This window comes from Syngnathus scovelli, chromosome 13 (genome assembly GCF_024217435.2).
Source record: "Syngnathus scovelli strain Florida chromosome 13, RoL_Ssco_1.2, whole genome shotgun sequence".
Lineage (NCBI taxonomy): Eukaryota > Metazoa > Chordata > Actinopteri > Syngnathiformes > Syngnathidae > Syngnathus > Syngnathus scovelli.
This window is the reverse complement of record NC_090859.1, coordinates 3,822,776-3,843,923: the sequence shown is the minus strand read 5'-3', so window position 1 is coordinate 3,843,923 and position 21,148 is coordinate 3,822,776. Positions and strand designations below refer to the sequence as shown.

The following is a 21,148-nucleotide window of genomic DNA, read 5'->3' as shown; positions in this document are numbered from 1 at the left end:
GATGAGCTCAGGGTTGAGGAGACGTCGTACCAGCTCAACGTTGTGCGCTTATTCCAAACGGTTCGCCGACCAGGAGACAGTGTCCCTGACACTGTCCGGTGTCTTGGCTAAAGACCACGAGTTGTCAATTACCCTTCTCTTGACATCACGTCCGCGGTCACCAAGAAATTGTTAGGTTACGGATTTTAGTTATTGATCTGACTCCAAATTGCGATCAACACTCAACACATAAATTGCTATGTCCTAATCCACACACTGGCGCACCTAACAATTTTGCGAGTTCGTTCTGTCAAAGAAAAGACCAGTAGATCAATCAGACCAAATTTACCAATTGTTTATTCCTGAAAAAGCGCACTAATACGGGCCTGGGTCCCGGGTCCCTCACACTAAAACTCGTGCGTTTTTGTGACCACCAAAAGATGACACATTCTTCCGGGTTGCCCAGTTTTAAAGAAACACAATATGAATATTAAAGCATGCAAAATATTGTGAGATGATTGGTCGATGGCCATCTCCTCCCCGTGTCGGTGTTATCGCTGAGGTCAGGTGGTTGGATTTCCCCGCGAAGCCGGGCCACATAGACGTGCTGTTGTTCTCGTTCCTCAACGACCTTGAGGTGTTCTCGTCCGGTACTCCCTGTCTGGGCCTATACACAACACTTCAACGAAAACAAGTTCATGTAGTTTGCCTGCACATTCTTTGCCCCCCACCAATCCACACGAGCACTCCAATACTAGATATTAATATGATTATAAGTTTAACACAACCTTAAAAAATATGTTTGCAAACTCCCGAAAGCACGTTTCCCTTTAATGCATACAAGTAAACAACACAAAAAATAAAAACAAGAAGGCACAAATATAAATATTTAAATAAATATAAGAACAGCAAAAAATGGAGCAAAAATGGAGCAAGTGTGCATACAGCAGACAGTGGACATGGATATGGCGCTTCAAAGTGTTAATTGCTTTATTTGATTTTTTCTCTCTAATTTTCATGCTTTAAATATGCACGAGATAAAGATATAAATGCATGTGAAGTGATCAACTATACTAAAACTAACATGTGAAGTGGTCAACTATACTTGTAAGTAAGTGATGTGTTAATGATCAAGTAAAAATTTGTGAAAAAAAACATATATAAGTCGCTCCTGAGTATAAGTCGCCCCCCCCACCCAAACCGCGACTTATAGTCCGAAATATATACGGCTGACTAGCTCAATCAGTAAGTCGCATGACTTACAAACGGGAGACCCGGGTTCGATTCTCGGCAGGGGCACAATATGAGCAATTACCTTACCAACAGTCAGTGTGGGTCCTTAGGCAAGACTCTTAACGATACCGCCTACCTCAGACATAATGAGAGTACAAGAAACGAAAGACATGCCAGCTCAGACGTCGCCCTGACAAACAAGGTCTGCGTCAGGTGCTGGGGAACCAGAGCACCCTCATAAAAAATGGGCTACTGGAACAAGACACAAATGGGCGATAAGGATCTGTTGGAATGCTACTACTCCAGCAACCCGAGCGAGAGGGGTCACATGCGGAGAATGCGGGAACAATGGCAACTTCGATACCCACAGTCAACACTATCGGCCAAGCAACTAGTAGCTCAATATTCCAATATCCATAAACGGCACCTGCTATCACAGCTCGAGATTGATGAGATACAACACAAATGCCATAGTGAAGGTCAACCAGAGCACCAGGTCAGAGGCGAGCTAAATCCATGTACAAGTCCAGAGGTTGGGAACGAAACCCCAATAAGCATGATCAAGCTGAACGAGGCAGCAACTGACCTGAAGAACAAGATCACGGTGAGAATGAATGCTCGGGAACCTAGATACACACTGCAGAGGCTAAGTGAAGTACCCTCAGAAAGTCTCCTAGAAGATGTGAATGCAGCACTTTGACAATTCCTACGGCTACCATCATTGAAACCAATGAGCTGATATACACCTCAGAAGCAGTGATCCTAGAAATGCTTGGCTACAAGAAGAATGACCATATGCGACCACAACAGTGCCCACCATGGAAGAGAAGGCTGGAGGCCAAAATCAAGATAGCACGGAGAGAAGTGAGCCAAATGACAGAGGCCCAGAAAGTTGCAATGAAAAAGCAAGTTCCCAAGAAATACAGCCAGATGCCCATACCTGAAGCACTCGAAACTGCCAAACAAAGACCCCAAGCCTTGGCCAGCCGCCTAAAGAGGTACACAAGAGAGAATGAAGCCAGACGAATAAACAGCTTGTTCACACCACAACCAGCGAAAGTGTGGAATAATAGCACAGCAGACCCACCAAGGCTGGAAACTGAACAGTACTGGAAGGATATATGGGAGCGGGAGGCATCACATAAGAAGGATGCACAGTGGCTGGTGGCTCTGAGAAAGGACCACAGCAAGCTCCCTGAACAGAACCCAGTAACCATCACAGTGGCAGACATCCAGAGAAGGGTCTCAGGAATTAAAAACTGGACAGCACCAGGCCCTGAAATGATCCACAGCTACTGGCTCAAGAAACTTACAACTCTCCATGAGCGCCTGGCAGCACAAATGAACCAGCTGCTAAGCTCACCGTGAATGGCTAACCCAAGGGCGTACGATCCTGATCCAGAAGGATCCTTCAAAGGGTACAGTCCCATCGAACTACCGGCCAATCACCTGCCTCTCCACAACATGGAAGCTGATGTCGGGCATAATATCAGTTAAGATCAGCGGGCACATGGATCAATACATGAGCACTGCTCAGAAAGGGATTGGTAAAAATACCAGAGGAGCAAAACATCAACTCCTGGTGGATAGAACAGTCACCCAAGACTGCAGAACCAGACGTACCAACCTGAGCACTGCCTGGATTGATTACAAGAAAGCATATGACTCAATGCCACATACTTGGATCACTGAATGCTTGAGGCTGTACAACATCAATGGGACTCTGAGAACCTTCATCGCCAACTCGATGAAACAGTGGAAAACCACACTTGAAGCCAATGGCAAGCCACTTGCACACGTGACCATCAAATGTGGTATATACCAAGGAGACGCTCTGTCCCCAATGCTGTTCTGTATAAGACTGAACCCCCTCAGCCAAATAATCAACAAGACGGGCTATGGATACGAACTCAGGAATGGGGCCACCATCAGCCACCTCCTCTACATGGATGACATAAAGCTGTACGCTAAGAACGAGCGGGACATTCTGATCCACACTACCAGGATCTACAGCTCTGACATCGGAATGTCATTCGGACTTGAGAAATGTGGCCGCATGGTGACTAAAAGAGGAAAGGTAATCCACACAGAGGGGGTCTCACTCCCAGAAGGAACAATAGCAGACATTGAATTCCACAGGCAAATGGCAACCTTGACGAGGAAACAAGGAAAGCAGCCACAGCCAAATACCTCCATCGAGTAAGGCAAGTCCTAAGAAGTCAGCTCAACGGCAAGAACAAGTCCCTAGCCATTAACAGCTACGCCCTACCAGTAATCAGATACCCTGCAGGAACCATACGGTGGCCAAAGGAAGATATACAGACCACAGATATCAAGACACGGAAGCTCCTAACCATGCATGGAGGGTTCCATCCCAAGTCCAGCACCCTGAGACTGTACACTAGCTGTAAAGAAGGAGGCCGAGGACTAGCGAGCGTGAGAGCCACTATCCAAGATGAAACATCCAAGATCCATAAGTACATCAGGGATAAGGCCCCAACGGATCACGTGCTCAGTGAATGTCTCAGACAATGGGCATCAAAGGAAGATGAGGTGCTGGAGGGACCATCATGGGAGGACAAGCCCCTACATGGGATGTACCACCGAAACATAGCTGAAGTGGCTGATATCCAGAAATCTTACCAATGGCTAGAAAGAGCTGGTCTAAAGGACAGCACAGAGGCACTGATCCTGGCTGCACAAGAACAGGCCTTGAGCACCAGAGCAATAGAGGCCCAAATCTACCACACCAGACAAGATCCCAGGTGTAGATTGTGCTAAGAAGGTCCTGAGACAATCCAGCACATAACTGCAGGGTGTAAGATGCTGGCAGGTAAAGCATACATGGAGCGCCATAACCAAGTAGCTGGAATAGTGTACAGGAACATCTGTGCAGAGTATGGACTGGAAGTCCCAAGATCCAAGTGGGAAACACCTCCAAAGGTGGTAGAGAATGACCAAGCCAAGATCCTCTGGGACTTCCAGATCCAGACAGACAGAATGGTAATGGCGAACAGACCGGACATTGTGGTGGTGGACAAAGAGCAGAGGAAAGCCGTTGTGGTTGACATAGCCATCCCAAATGATGGTAACATTAGGAAAAAGGAACATGAGAAACTTGAGAAATATCAATAACGTGACAATATATATATATATATATATATATATATATATATATATATATATATATATATATATATATATATATATATATATATATATACATATATACATATTGTCACGTCTCGTCCCCAACTGCTCCACTATGTGTCTGTCTTGGTTTCTGTCTGTGTGCTCGCCCCTCCACTCCTGTGTGCCCATGATCAGTGTGATTGTTCCCACCTGCCTCTCGTTACCTGTCGTGTATAAGAGTCCTGTCTGCCCCTCACTCCCGGTCAGATCATTGTTATGTGTTAACGTCATGATGTCTTTTTGGTTCCAGTTGCTGTCATTGGTAATGTCACCCTGTTATTTTTTTTTCACGTCTTTTTCGGTCAGTCTTGTTGTTAGGTTTTGTTAGGTCATGTCAGTTGCCGAGTCTGTTAGTTTGCCTTTTTTGAGTTCACCAATAAACCCTGGTCCAAGCTGCATTTGGTCGTCCTGCTCCATTTCCACCCGATCGTGACAGAATGATCCGACCACCAAAACGACCAGCGCTTGGACCCCCCTCCACCACCAGCTTCCACTGCGACGCCCGATCCACGTCTGAGCAGGTTCCATCGCCGTGGGCTCCACAGCTGCCGTCGAACTTGCTCCCGCGACTCCGAACCCGCGGCCGCCACCGGACTTCGCTCCAGCGACGCCGGACCCGCGGCCGCCATCAGACTCGCGGCCACCATCGGGCCTCACCCCGGCGTCACTGGACCCACGGCCGTCGTCGGACTTCTTGCCAGCAACGCCGGATCCGTGGTCATCGCCGGACTTTGAGCCAGCTGCACCTGGCTCCCCGCCCACTGCTTCGGCGCGTGATGGCTCCTGCCGCTACGCACAGCCACGCCTTCTGAAATGCCGCTGATCACGGTACGGACTTTCAGAGTTGCCGCCGATCGCGGTACAGACTTCCGGAGTCGCCGCCAATTGCTGTACGGACTTCCAGAGTTGCCGCCGATCGCGGCACAGACTTCCAGAGTCGCTGCCAATTGCTGTACGGACTTCCAGAGTCGCCATCCGAGTGCATTTTATGTTTGGGTTGCCGCCCGAGTGCGGTTCTGTCCCCCAAGTCGCCGCCCGAGTGCGGTTCTGTCCCCCAAGCAGCCGCCTGAGCGCGGTTCGGTTCCCCAAGTCGCCGCCCGAGCGCGGTTCGGTTCCCCAAGTCGCCGCCTGAGCGCGGTTCGGTTCCCCTAGTCGCCGACCGAGTGCGGTTCGGTTCCCCTAGTCGCCGCCCGAGTGCGGTTCGGTTCCCCAAGTCGCCGCCCGAGTGCGGTTCGGTTCCCCAAGTCGCCGCCCGAGTGCGGTTCGGTCCCCCAAGTCGCCGCCGAGTGCGGTTCTGTCCCCCGAGTCGCCGCCCGAGTGCGGTTCTGTCTCCCGAGTCTCCGCCTGAGTGCGGTTCTGTCCCCCAAGTCGCCGCCCAAGTGCGGTTCTATCACCCAAGTCGCCGCCCGAGTGCGGTTCTGTCCCCCAAGTCGCCGCCCAAGTGCGGTTCTGTCCCCCAAGTCACCGCCCGAGTGCGGTTCGGTTCCCCAAGTCGCCGCCCGAGTGTGGTTCTGTCCCCCAAGTCGCCGCCCGAGTGCGGTTCTGTCCCCCAAGTCGCCGCCAGAGTGCGGTTCTGTTCCCAAGTCGCCGCCAGAGTGCGATTCTGTCCCCCAAGGCGCCGCCAGAGTGCGGTTCTGTCCCCCAAGTCGCCGCCAGAGTGCGGTTCTGTCCCCCAAGTTCCTGCCAGAGTGCGGTTCTGTCCCCCAAGTCGCCGCCCGAGTGCGGTTCGGTTCCCCTAGTTTTTTTTTTTTTTTTTTTGGGATGTCGGGAGCCGTCCCTTGTGTGTGTGTGGGGGGGGGGTTCTGTCACGTCTCATCCCCAACTGCTCCACTATGTGTCTTGGTTTCTGTCTGTGTGCTCGCCCCTCCACTCCTGTGTGCCCACGATCAGTGTGATTGTTCCCACCTGCCTCTCGTTACCTGTCGTGTATAAGAGTCCTGTCTGCCCCTCACTCCCGGTCAGATCATTGTTATGTGTTAACGTCATGATGTCTTTTTGGTTCCAGTTGCTGTCATTGGTAATGTCACCCTGTCATTTTGTTTCACGTCTTTTTCGGCCAGTCTTGTTGTTAGGTTTTGTTAGGTCATGTCAGTTGCCGAGTCTGTTAGTTTGCCTTTTTTGAGTTCACCAATAAACCCTGGTCCAAGCTGCACTTGGTCGTCCTGCTCCATTTCCACCCGATCGTGACAGAATGATCCGACCACCAAAACGACCAGCGCTTGGACCCCCCTCCACCAACAGCTTCCACTGCGACGCCCGATCCACGTCTGAGCAGGTTCCATCGCCGTGGGCTCCACAGCTGCCGTCGAACTTGCTCCCGCGACTCCGAACCCGCGGCCGCCACCGGACTTCGCTCCAGCGACGCCGGACCCGCGGCCGCCATCAGACTCGCGGCCACCATCGGGCCTCACCCCGGCGTCACTGGACCCACGGCCGTCGTCGGACTTCTTGCCAGCAACGCCGGACCCGTGGTCATCGCCGGACTTTGAGCCAGCTGCACCTGGCTCCCCGCCCACTGCTTCGGCGCGTGATGGCTCCTGCCGCTACGCACAGCCACGCCTTCTGAAATGCCGCTGATCACGGTACGGACTTTCAGAGTTGCCGCCGATCGCGGTACAGACTTTCGGAGTCGCCGCCAATTGCTGTACGGACTTCCAGAGTTGCCGCCGATCGCGGCACAGACTTCCAGAGTCGCTGCCAATTGCTGTACGGACTTCCAGAGTCGCCATCCGAGTGCATTTTATGTTTGGGTTGCCGCCCGAGTGCGGTTCTGTTCCCCAAGTCGCCGCCCGAGTGCGGTTCTGTCCCCCAAGCAGCCGCCTGAGCGCGGTTCGGTTCCCCAAGTCGCCGCCCGAGCGCGGTTCGGTTCCCCAAGTCGCCGCCCGAGCGCGGTTCGGTTCCCCTAGTCGCCGACCGAGTGCGGTTCGGTTCCCCTAGTCGCCGCCCGAGTGCGGTTCGGTTCCCCAAGTCGCCGCCCGAGTGCGGTTCGGTTCCCCAAGTCACCGCCCGAGTGTGGTTCGGTCCCCCAAGTCGCCGCCGAGTGCGGTTCTGTCCCCCGAGTCGCCGCCCGAGTGCGGTTCTGTCTCCCGAGTCTCCGCCTGAGTGCGGTTCTGTCCCCCAAGTCGCCGCCCAAGTGCGGTTCTATCACCCAAGTCGCCGCCCGAGTGCGGTTCTGTCCCCCAAGTCGCCGCCCAAGTGCGGTTCTGTCCCCCAAGTCACCGCCCGAGTGCGGTTCGGTTCCCCAAGTCGCCGCCCGAGTGTGGTTCTGTCCCCCAAGTCGCCGCCCGAGTGTGGTGCTGTCCCCCAAGTCGCCGCCAGAGTGCGGTTCTGTTCCCAAGTCGCCGCCAGAGTGCGATTCTGTCCCCCAAGTCGCCGCCAGAGTGCGGTTCTGTCCCCCAAGTCGCCGCCAGAGTGCGGTTCTGTCCCCCAAGTCGCCGCCAGAGTGCGGTCCTGTCCCCCAAGTTGCTGCCAGAGTGCGGTTCTGTCCCCCAAGTCGCCGCCCGAGTGCGGTTCGGTTCCCCTAGTTTTTTTTTTTTTTTTTTTGGGATGTCGGGAGCCGTCCCTTGTGTGTGTGTGTGGGGGGGGTTCTGTCACGTCTCATCCCCAACTGCTCCACTATGTGTCTTGGTTTCTGTCTGTGTGCTCGCCCCTCCCCTCCTGTGTGCCCATGATCAGTGTGATTGTTCCCACCTGCCTCTCGTTACCTGTCGTGTATAAAAGTCCTGTCTGCCCCTCACTCCCGGTCAGATCATTGTTATGTGTTAACGTCATGATGTCTTTTTGGTTCCAGTTGCTGTCATTGGTAATGTCACCCTGTTATTTTTTTTTCACGTCTTTTTCGGTCAGTCTTGTTTTTAGGTTTTGTTAGGTCATGTCAGTTGCCGAGTCTGTTAGTTTGCCTTTTTTGAGTTCACCAATAAACCCTGGTCCAAGCTGCACTTGGTCGTCCTGCTCCATTTCCACCCGATCGTGACACATATACATATATATACTCATATATATGTGTATATATATATGTATATATGTGTGTGTATATATATATATATATATATATATATATATATATATATATATATATATATATATATATATATGTGTATATATTTATATGTGTATATATTTATATGTGTATATATATGTGTGTGTGTATATATGTGTATATATGTGTATATATATTATGGATATATACATGTGTACATATATATGTGTGTATATATATTATGGATATATATGTGTGTATATATATATATATATATATATATATATATATATATATATATATATATATATATATATATATATATATATTATGGATATATATGTGTATACATGTGTACATATATATGTGTACATATATATATATATATATATATATATATATATATATATATATATATATATATATATATATATATATATATATATATATATATATATATGTGCATGTGTTATTGTATACAAAAAGTTACATCTAACAAAGCAGGATTAACTTTCTGTTTAGTGGCCAAACCAATACCATGAATATGTTTAACCACTAGAGCATGTTGAAAAAAAAATGAGTACGTAATTAATAAATAATTTGCCTTTGTTCCAATGTGTTCTTTTTCCCTCACTACTGTGGGTTTATCAGCTTTAATATGTGTAATCTCAAAGCAGCTGCATGTGAAAATTGTGACATTTTATTTTGCATTCTATTGCGGGTCATCAGCCTACCTGCAATGTTACCTGCTCCCCCAGTGGGCACCACCACCTCCAGTTCAGGCAGCGGTTTGTGAGCCTCAATCTGCTCCATATCATTTAGCTGGAAGTATGCAAAGATGAAATGCGCCAGCTGGATCATGATACGAGACCAGTTCACTGAGTTAAGGCTCATGAGACCATGATATTTTACCAGTTCCTCATCAGCAAATAAATGACGGAGAGGCTGGTCGATATCGTCAGAAGAGCCGTCCGATTTGAAAACACACAATATTCAGTGAAATCAAAATGTGCACTATACACTCACATCCACTAGGCAGAGACACCAAAACTTTTTTTTTTTGCAATTAAAGTATGAAAATGAGACAGCGATTAATAGTTCAACAAAGCCAGTTCAATGGTTGGCAAAGAATAGATTCAGACAACCCTGGTCACACCCATGTCACAATACTTCTTGTTACATAAAAAGAGCTAGCATCGATGTATTTAGTTTCAGGCCCACTATTAAGGGGAGTGTATTCTCTTTTAAATGTGTTAGTCAAGACTCAAGGCCAAACACTGATAGTAGTGTGTTGTGTTCACCTGCAAAGACAGGGATATTATCTTCCATGCAAGTAATCATTTGCTTCTCCTGGACAGGAGTAATGCGTCCTTGAGGGTAAACCACCACCACATCCAAGCCACAGAGGCCTTTTGCACTCTGGATGGCTGAGCCACCTGTATCCCCTGATGTACCTATGTTGGAATGCCGGTGGAGAGACATCATTGTCACGACTCGTCCCCGGTCATTTCATTGAGTGTTCATATTGTCATAGTTTGTGTTAGCGTCTCTGTGTACTCGCCCCGGCCCTCCTGTTTTTGCCCATGATCAGTGTGATCACCCTCACCTGCCTCTTGTTGCATGTCTTGTATTTAAGTCCTGTCTGTGTGTCACTCCCTGTCGGATTGTCCTCGTCTCTCGTCTCACGTCTCACATCTTTGTCTGACAGTTCTGTTTCTGTTAGCCAGTCTGTTGGTCAGTCCCGTTGTTGTTTTGTTAGGTCGTTATGTTAGTTTGTTCGTTGTCTGTTCCCCTTCATCCTCCCATCCAACTCCCTTTTCCCTCAAATAAACCCTGGTCCAAGCTGCATTTGGTCGCCCTGCTCCATTCCGTCTCGTGGCAATCCCGCGATAAACATTTTGGTAAAGTTAAAGTTAAAGTCCCAATGATCATCGTCTCACGCACACATCTGAGTGTGGTGAAATTTGTCCTCTGCATTTAACCCATCCCCATGTGATTTTGATCCATCCCCTGGGGGAGAGGGGAGCAGTGAGCAGCAGCGGTGCCGCGCTCGGGAATCATTTGGTGATCTAACCCCCCAATTCCAACCCTTAATGCTGAGTGCCAAGCAATGGGTCCCATTTTTATAGTGTTTGGTATGACCGGGCCGGGGTTTGAACCCACAAAGAGAGCAGGTTCAAGTGACCACGATCACTATAGCCCACCAAAAAACATTTTACAACATTAAAAAAATTCAGTTATGCTTCTACTTTCATAACAACAAGAACAGTAGCTCTGTGTTTCTCCTTCTGCAGAAAATAGTCCAGAAAACGCACAGTGCAGGGCATTGCCAGGTCCTTAAAGGCCATGGAAGAGCTCCAGGATTGACAGGCCATCCTTCAGCTGGACAGTTCTGATCACTTCCGGCACGGCAAATCCAGACAAAGCAGTCTGCACAAGATCTGTGATAGTGACAAAATGTTTTTGTAAGTTCAAAATTTGACAAATATTTTAAATGCTGTAGTCCTATTTCTCTTTTGATAGTCAGCTCAAATTGGAGATCCTCTCTGGGAATTAGATGAGAGGGAATGAAAATTGCGGCTACTTCCACCACTAGTTTGGGATATGAAAGTCTACTCCATCACCTCAGAGTTTCTGGACTCAGAATGGGAACATTCTCAGGCATAAACATTCCGCCATCAGGAGCATAACCTGAAAAGAGTACCGTATTTTCCGGACTATACGTCGCTCCGAAGTATAAGTTGCACCAGCCAAAATGCCCCAAAATGTGAAAAAAAAGATATATAAGTCACTCCGGAGTATAAGTCGCATTTTGGGGGGCAATTTATTCGACAAAATCCCACACCAAAAACAGTCATAAACGAGCAACAACAGGCTAAACAATAGCAACAACAGGCTAAACCAGGTATGGGCAAACTACGGCCCGCGGGCCACATCCGGCCCGCGGGACCGTTTAATCCGGCCCGCCAACCCTAAATAAATTGTATTATTAAACTTTTTTTTTTCGGTCATTTTGCCTGCAATGACTGCGTTTCCCCAGTAGATGGGGAACCACTCGCCTGCGCATTTACTACCGGAAGCCGTGTCAGAAAGCTCGGTGCACACTCACAAGTGCGTGTACGTACTCAGTAGTACGGAAATGGCGCACTCGCGCTCTATTTGTAGCAGTGCCGAATTTAGAGCGTGGGCTGTGACGACAGCATTCTTGTAATTTGCGCGCCGAGTTTTCGGATGCAGTTTTACGCTAAAGCCACCCACAAACCTTCCCTTGGAATCCTTCCATTAAAATGAGTCGCCCAAGGAAAAGCAAGGTGGACACTGAGTGCCGAGTGTTTAAAAAGAGTGGCCAATTTGGCTCGACGTACGCGACGTGACGTTCAGCCACATGAACATCAACATCAAATGAACACTGAAAATGAAGGGGAGGCTTTCAAGTTTCTTGTAAAAAAATGCATTTTGAATATGATCCGGTTCAAGATGGCGGCGCGTGCACACGCAGCGGCCACTCTCTGTCCCGTTCGGTGTTTTGTGAGTGTTTACTGAGTGTTTGTCCGGCAGTTTTGTATATGTTCGTCTCGTGTGATACGTCGTGCTACTAGTGCGGCGGGCATGTTCTGCTCAACATCGGCGGAAGTGGGTTTTATGGCGTTCTGGACTTTGGTGCGGAGAGATTAAGGGCGCTCGGACTGCTTCGTCATGGAGCGACGCCGGACTGGCCTGCTCTTCCTCCCCCGGTAGGACTGCGTCGTGAGCTCGGACTGCTCCGTCCTGGAGCATTGTTGGGATGCGTCGGCAGCGGGTCTGCGAGGCAGCGGAAGAGGGGCCAGCGCGGAGACGTCGGGCCAGGCTTGCGGCCAACCCAGCTCGCCCAGCCGTGCCTTCCATTCTCCTGGCGTACGTTCGTTGGCGGGACGACAAGATGGGTTGCGTTCGCCTGATAGGATCCACGAACCGGACAGTGCGTGCCTGCTGTGTGCTCGTGTTCACAGTGGCCTGGTTGACTGTCATCTTTCCGGACTCTGCTGTGCATCGGGAGCGGCTAGCGTGCTATCACTCTTATTGTTCATCTTCTTGTTTTATTTTTCCTGTGTTGTTTACTTGTATGTCCGTTGTGAACTCTGGCTTGTCACTCTGGGATAGTGAGAAACGTAATTTCGATCTCTTTGTGTGTCTTGCCATGCGGAGGAATTGACAATAAAGGAGACTTTGACTTTGACTTTGACTTTGACTTTGATCTGTACAAATAGCAGGGATTGAAACTAGCGACCATTCTCATTTTCAAACAATGCAGGATGCTCAAGGACATTGATGCACCACCTGTTTGTGACTAATCTTAACCTTTAAAGTTCTTAAGGCTTACTTTAAGGAAGTGTTTTCCGTTTCCTCACTTCTGCTACCAGGTGTTTGTGAGTTAAAACTCTGCTCTGATTTTCAGATACCCCTCACCGTGTTGCCGTTTTGATTACTTTATTTGGATGTATGCTTTCAACGATTCTTCAAGATGATATATTTGGTCAAAATGTTTGCCGTTTGATGTGATCTCATAAGATAAACATACATCTTTCATTAATCTGACCTGCAGGCACTGAAGTGATGGAGACTGTTATTCATAATAACAGTGTCATATTTTATGAGAATCACTGATAGCAGTTTTTTAGGGATGTTTTTTTTTTAATGCTGTTAATAAATGCATTTGTTTTCAAAAAACGTTTTTTGAATATCCATGCTTTACTACCTACTAAAGGCCAAAACCTTTCATGCAATGACCTTTACAGGTCGTTTATATTACTTCACACAAACACTACATCCATCTGCTCCTGGTTCGGCCCCCCGGTCAAAATTTAGAACCCAATTCGGCCCGCAAGTCAAAAAGTTTGCCCACCCCTGGGCTAAACGATAGGTATGCTAACCTGACAAACACAAACAAAGAGCTGAGAACGGGCCTGACATAACATATAGAGTGATTTAGGACAACTATTACATAAATAACATGTTTATATAACCATCGGTGTCTCTCCAATTCATTAAATCCATCGATCGTTCGATACGATAGCAACAGGCTAAACGATAGGTATGCTAACGTGACAAACAAAAATGAAGAGCTGAGAATGGGCCTGGCGTAACATATAGAGTTATTAAAGAAAACGATTACATGAATAACACATTTATAAAATCATCGGTGTCACTCCAATTCATTAAATCCATCGATCGTTCTTTGTCAACAATGGGTGCGCGCGGCTGAGGGCGCTTGCACTTCAAAATATTCCACAGGCTCATATAACGATAGATAAACTATATTTCAAATAACTATAATATAAGCAAAAATATTATCAAACCATCCGTGCACTTTAAATCCATTAAATCCATCGATCAAATTCCTCGTCCTTTGTCAACATCGCCGCGCGTGCGCCCTGACATCAGCCTCGTCTTTATTCCACAGATCTAGTATATAACTATATTGTAGCTTTAACAAAGTACAAGGATAGACGTGGGTTTGGTAAACGGCTCTTTATTAAACAAAACAAACTTCCAAGCGTGTGGCGGCGTGGACTTCCAGACACGAGAGCTCCGTGGCATAGGACCGGGCGTGCCTATTGGCCATGTCCGAGCCCCATGCACCATTCGCGGACAGCCACTTGGCCCCCGACTCAGTAGAGTAGGACCGGGCGTGCGTAAAAGCCATAATAGTTTTTCAAACCTTCTATGTCACTCCAAATCCTTAATTCCTTCAAACTCTTTGTCCTCCGTGTCACTTAGAAATGATCACCACTAATGATGCCGGTAGTCCTTACGTGGTTACGTTTGTCCTTTATGTTTGATTACTGTTTTCAGCTGCATATTTTACAACTTGAAGTTTGTGACCTGCAAATATGAGTTTCTTTTTGGTGCCATTTTTCTTAAGCCCACCCAGTTGATGAGTCACGGCCAACGGTGAAATTTAGAGCACCCTCATCCAGTTTCGTCTGAAAATATAATTTTTTTTCAGATGTAGTTTTTTGTTTTGTTTATTTGGTTGTTTTATCAAAGTCAAAGTCTGCTTTATTGTCGATTTTTTTTCATATACCAAGACACAAAGAGATTGAAATTACGTTCCCACTATCCCTCGGTGAGATAGTACACATATGCATACAAGCAACACAAAAAAAAACCAAGAAGGCACAAACAATGAATAAATAAGAGTGTTGAACAAATGATAAATAAACAAATAATAATAAATAATAATAATAAATATAAGAGGAGCAAAGATGGAGCAAGTGTACATACAGCAGACAGTGGACTTGGATATGGTGCTTTAAAGTGTTAATTGCTTTATTTGATGTTTTCTCTATTTTTTATGTTTTGAATATGTTCAAGATAAAGATATAAAAGCATGTGAAGTGACAACTATACTAAAAATAACATGGGAAGTGGTCAACTATACTTGTAAGTAAGTGATGTCTTAATGATCAAGTAAAAATTTGTGAAAAAAAACATATAAGTTGCTCCTGAGTATAAGTCGCCCCCCCACCCAAAGTATGAAAAAAACTGCGACTTATAGTCCGGAAATTACGGTACGTCTCGGAAGTCCCATCCATGGACTCCACCACGTGTACTGCAATACTTCATTGAACAAACCTGAATAAACAAATATTTATTTCAATTATATTTCTTTTATTAGCCCTTATCTGAAGGTACATGTGTTGTTCTTACTTCAATAGGTTTCATTAGTTCATAATTAGGAATACAATTTACTGTATTGGCCCAAATATAAGATGATGTTTTTCGCATTAAAATGAGACTGAAAAAGTGGGGGTCGTCTTATATTCGGGCTCTAGACATTATATCCATTTTCACTTGTGCGCAGCGGTAAGTTAAAAGTTGCTTGTATGAATGCTATTGTATGCTGCTGTGATCGCGTGCGTCTTAGACACAAAGTGCGTATATACATTTCATTGTTACTACTGTCCACTGTTGTGCCGTTTGTCCGATCGCGGTTTGCTTCGTGTGCGCGCCGTTTGACTGACAGCTCCGGCGCGCTCCTTTAAGTTTGCATCGCATCGTACGAGTAGCCGTTACGCAGCGGCACGGTGACGAATTCGTTGAACGATTCGTTTGAACGAATCTTTTGAGTGAACTAATTCTAAAGATTCAGGTCACTTAAAAGAACTGAAATGCACATCACTACCGGGCATTCTTGAACGTCTACGGATCAAAGGTATGCTACGTAAAAAAAAAAAAAAAAAAAAAAAAAAAAAAGGATGCGTTACATTCAGTTCACGTCAAGTCAAGTCAAGTCAAGTCAAGTCAAGTTTATTTGTATAGCCCTAAATCACAAACAGTCTCAAAGGGCTTCACATAGCCAAAATTGACAATTATTCTCAAAGCATCCCCTGATCATAAGCTCCCAAAAGGGCAAGGAAAAACTCAAAAAAAACCCTACCAGGGGAAAATGAGAAACCTTGAGAAGGGACCACAGATGGAAGGATCCCCCTTTCAGGATCACCAGGTTATAATGGATGCAGAGAGTACACAAGTAATACGTAATATGAAAATCAATGAAAAAAAATGGATGTCGGAGGTGTCCTCGATTGTCCTGGCAGTGTCCTCAAGGGGGCCGAGACGCAGCTCCCCCATCCCGAACTGGTCCCCGAGAATCCAGCCAGCCGCTATCCGCTTTTGAGCCACCTAACCCCCTCCCCAGCCGGGGAGGAGGTGGGCAGAGAGAACAGAACAAACTCCGGCCAAATCGGCCATCACAAGTTAGTTAAAGGCCATCTCATAGAAATGTGTCTTTAAACGTGTCTTAAATGTTTCTACTGAGGTAGTAGTTCTAATATCCATTGGTAGGGCATTCCAAAGCTCTGGAGCCCGAATAGAGAATGCTCTAGACCCTGCAGACATTTTCTTGGCCCTCGGTATAACTAAAAGACTAGCGTTTTGCGAACGAAGGTTACGAGACGGAACATAAGGAACGACTAGGTCGACGAGATATGAAGGCGCTAAGCCATGCAGTGCTTTATAGGTTAGTAGAAGAACCTTGAAGTCACATCTTAAATGGACCGGGAGCCAATGTAATTCGGCTAATATTGGGGTAATGTGATCAAATTTCGTTCGTCCAAAATATGAAAATATGAACGACTTCATGAACTTTCGTTCATTGAATAGGTTCAGATACAAGACTGCCTGTTAAATATTGCTTGGATGTTAACAGACACGCGCTCTTGAGTCTTGACTGCTTGAGGGTGGGGGCGTAGCGGTTGAGTTGCGCGTGCATGTCGCAGAACCGAAACACTAAATAATCGTTTTTCCTCGATTATATACATTTTGAGATCCTCTGGAGCCAACATTTGTTGAGAGACATTTAAAGTTTCCCGTTTACAAGTGTTACTAGTGCCAGAGTTGTCGAACGGAAAAGCTCGCGAGGGAGTCCCGTTTTATACCAGTCAAATAAATCTTAAACTTACCGATTGTCCGCACGCTCACACCCAGTGACTAAAAGAAATCTCAAGGGACCTTTAAACCTTTGACCTCTTCATATTCATGAGTATATCGCTGGATCTCTGCCCATAAGACATAAGACAGCCCATAAGACACTGCGGTCAAGCCAATCGTCTTTCGTCTTGTCGTGGTCAAGCCAGCTGTTCTTTAAAAACAAGTTTGCCCTAATTATAGGCTTTACGGTAAAAGGAAGCCGAGGACTCGCAGAACAGCGCGAGATGTCTTTTCAAAACAAAAGCTCAGAGATTTCTTAATATTAGAATTTTAGCTCAATAGCTCCTAGATCGTTTGACCTTTTGACCCCACATTTACAATAGATGACACTCCCACGTTAACTGGTTGAGATACACCTCTTAGATTTTCATTCCAATGTTTCAATTATTTTTAATGAATTTATTACATCTTATTATTAGCATTTTAGTTCAATAGCCCCCAGGTCATGTGACTTTATGACCCCAAGTTTTGAGGGATGACACTCCCACCACTTAGATTTTCATTCCAATGCTTCAATTATTTTTAGTGAATTTATTACTTCCCAATATTAGCATTTTAGCTCAATAGCTCCCAGGTCATGTGACCTTTTGACCTCAAATTTGAGGAACGACACTCCCCAATTGGCCTGGTTGAGATACACCTCTTAGATTTTCATTCCAATGCTTTAAATATTTTTGATGATTTTATTACTTCTTAATATTAGCATTTTAGTTCAATAGCTCCCAGGTTATGTGACCTTTTGATCCCAAATTTTGAGGGATGACACTCCCACACGGCCTGGTTGAGATACACCTCTTATATTTTCGTTCCAATACCTAAAATGTTTTTAATGGATTTATTAGCGTAAATATTTATTCTTCTTTTCCTTCGCTCTCTTTTACCGCAACACCTGGAATAAGGGCACACTTGTTGTTAAAGAGCGCTTGGCTTGACCACGAGAAAACGAGAGAAGGCTGGCTTGACCGCAGTCATTAGACCAATTGCACCACTCTCGCACGCCTAATTTGCCTTCACGAACCCCCGGATGAAATTCAGCTACGTCAACATTAACCATGCTGGTATTTACTATTCGCTACTATTTCCTATTTGCGCAGAACTCTACGTACCACATAACCAAGTCAGTTATACTGTAACACTACTGATACTACTACTACTACAACTACTGTGTATTAGGGTAAAGAGGCATGACAGTTGATTTCAAAATAGAAACGTCTGAAAGAAATATAGTTACGGTCACAAAATTAAAGTTATTTTAATAACAGGTCAGACAAAGGCCATGGAATATATTTATAATATAACGTCTGAAAGAAATATTGATAGTTAAGGCAACAAAATTAAAGTTATTTTAAGAGTTCAGACAAAGGCCCTGGAATATATTTAGAATGCTGGCAGGCACTTTCTTTTCAAAATAATTTCTTAAAAAGTATGATCAATCTACTACAACAGATCTTCAGAAATACTTTTCCGTTGATTTGATACAAAATAAATGCGTCTTACATTATACATGTGAGCGTAACAATATGACACATTCAAGATATAAAAAGTCAGGTCCACACTCAATGAATAACTGGATGTGTGCTCTGTAATGTGCTGCAGGTCCTACATGTCATAGAAATCAATATGATCTCCTGATTTGTATTTGTCTTCCAGCAGCAGCTTCATCAGTTTAGCACATGAGGTCTCACATGTGAGCAGCTGGCTTTCATCAAACATATCGGCAAACGCCCTTCTTAAGCTAATTTCCCCCGTTCTGGTCCTGGCTACTAACTGCATGTCTGTGTCCAATGGACCTGGTTAAATACAAAAAAGAGCGAAGGCAAAATATAATCAACAATAACATAGTAACAGAATATTGGCATTTGAGACGGCATGCTTTGCGCATAGGTTTTATTTGTATCTTTTTTTCATATAAAATAAAACAAACAAACGAAAAACCTGAGTTCTCAGTCACAACATCGAGGAGTAAAAAAATGATTATCCTACAAGCCCAATATAAACAATCCTCCTCCACTCCAAACTGTTCATGTGTAATAATTTTGATACTATTGTTTATTGTAATTCAAATGAATCTTTGCTTGTTTGTTAAAAAATACACATAAAGAGGACCTTAAAAAAAATCTCTGTTGTAATATTGAAGAAACAAATCCATTGAGTATTTTTCAACCCCCATCAGCCCCATAAACATAAATATAACCAAGCACCCCACCACCCACCTGGAGCATAGTTGAGCACACGCAGGTCTGGCTCCTCTTCTGCCAGAACCTTGAACATCATATCTCGGGCCGCCTTGCCAGTACAGTACAGCACCCAAGAGGAGAACGGCTTCAGCGCGCACAGTGAGGAGATGTTGATCACGCAGCGGCACAAACCTGATTGCTTTGGAAAGGCTTGCAGCACGCGGGCAGTGAGACACAAAGCAGAGCTGACATTGAAAGATAGGTAGGAGTCCACCTCGGCCATGCTGGTAAAGCTTTTGGAAAATCGGGACACGTCACCGAGAGCCGCTGAGCAGACAGAATGAGGCAATTAGCTACACTGAATATTTAAGATGGTAACAAGATAATTACAAACACAACACACAATACTGATCTTACCAGCGTTGTTAACGAGAATAACATGTTCTATGTCCGGTGAAATAGACTCTTTCGCGATCTGGACGACCCTCTCTGGTGCTTCCATCTGGGAGAGATCCAACACCACGCATCGAACTTCCAATTCCGACTTGACCAACTCTGTCTTGAGAGTCTGCAGCTCGTCACCAGATCTGGCTACTAGGACGAACACCGATCCGGGCTTCACCACCCGCGCCATCTCCTTTGCAAGCGCCCGGCCAAAACCTTTGGACGCCCCGGTGATGATGCACAATGCTCGGCCAAGATGCTCCATTAGCGCAACGCGAGGAATACAAGAATGAAGGGGGTAGAACTAAACGATTTCTCCCAGCTGTCAGCTTGCTACGCTTATTTGTGACTGTTCTTCTTGTGTTCAATAGGCGTGGCTAGCTGTCACTTGTTGCTCTATCGCCATCTCTCGGTTTCACGCTACTTTGACATGGCTCATTTTCTAACATCGCATGAAATAAACTTTTACATTTGTGGTCACGCCAAAATACACAAACACGCACGCACGTACGCACGCGCGCGCGCGCGCGCACACACACACACACACACACACACACACACACACACACACACACACACACACACACACACACACACACACACACACACACACACACACACACACACACACACACACACACACACGCACACAAAGTTTTTTAGGGCTCAAAAGTAAGACATGTCCGGGAAAGAGGACGTCTCGTCACCCTCGGCCAGAGGTCGGCAACCCGCGTCTCCAGAGCTGCATGCGGCTCTTTAGCACAACCCTTGCTGACGGAGCTCTTGCAAAAATGCGTGAAAATGGAAAAATATGTTTTTTTTGTTTTTTTTTTGTTTTTTTAAATATGTTTTTTAGATGGTAATCATGAGACAAACATTCTTATGCTGTAGAAAATGTATGTACTTGCAAATATATTAAAAATACCGAACTTCAGAAAGCCGCAAAATTGTGTCATAGCAAGCGACACAGCACAGGCGAGTTGAAAACAAACAGGTGTGTGAGTGATGGGCCATGGATTCAAAAGGCAAAAAGAGAAAGATTGCTGATGAGACCAGAGAGTTTAAGAAAGAATGGACTCAACTATTTGCTTTCATTGCCAATGCTGAAGGATTGCCTGAATGTTTGATTTGCAATGAGAAGTTGTCAAATATAACAAGAAGAGTAATTTGGAGCGACATTTTCAGCTAAAGCATGTTAAATTTTCTGCCGGTCACCCAGTTGGAACTGAGAGGAAAGGTGCAATTTGAGGGACGAAAAAACAGTTTCAAGAAGTGGATTGCATCTTCAAACTCTACTACTGCTGCAAGTTTTGTTGCATCCCGGGAGATAATAAAGCGCGGAAAACCATTCACCGATGGCGAGTACATGAAGGATTCATTCGTTAAAATATCAGAGTGCCTATATTCTGACTTCAAAAACAAAACCGAGATCATTCAGAAAATTAAAGACATGCCTCTCTCCGCAAAAACAGTGAAGGAAATGGTAATTTGAATGGCAAACAATATCACCGATCAGCAAATCAAGGGCATCAATTCAGCTTCAGCTTTCTCAATTGCCTGTGATGGATGAGTCGTGTGACGTGACCGATATCGAACAAACAGCTCTGCTATGCAGGTACGTGAACTCTAATGGGCCGCCAGAAGAAATTGATACCACTAAAAGGCTAAACAT

The 21,148-nt window shown here is 45.8% G+C and overlaps 1 protein-coding gene across 5 annotated transcripts in view; it reads right to left on the bottom strand.

Annotated features, from left to right (window-relative positions):
* LOC125979844 (sepiapterin reductase) overlaps positions 1–19,855 on the bottom strand; it is a 37,814-nt gene extending 17,959 nt beyond the window's left edge. For 2 of the 5 annotated variants that reach the window (XR_011088012.1, XR_007485424.2), the window contains exons 1-3: positions 19,450–19,855; positions 19,069–19,359; positions 15,804–18,645 (exon numbers count right to left, since the gene is read on the bottom strand). Coding sequence is in view for 1 of the 5 variants with exons in the window: in XM_049738588.2 (XP_049594545.1) it covers positions 18,455–18,645; positions 19,069–19,359; positions 19,450–19,741 (774 nt within the window). In the remaining 4 variants the exon portion in view is untranslated. Of the gene's footprint in view, positions 1–15,657; positions 18,646–19,068; positions 19,360–19,449 lie in introns of those variants that run through there. The other 3 variants (XR_011088013.1, XR_011088014.1, XM_049738588.2) reach the window with 2 other exon arrangements.
* Between the last annotated feature and the right edge of the window lie 1,293 nt (positions 19,856–21,148).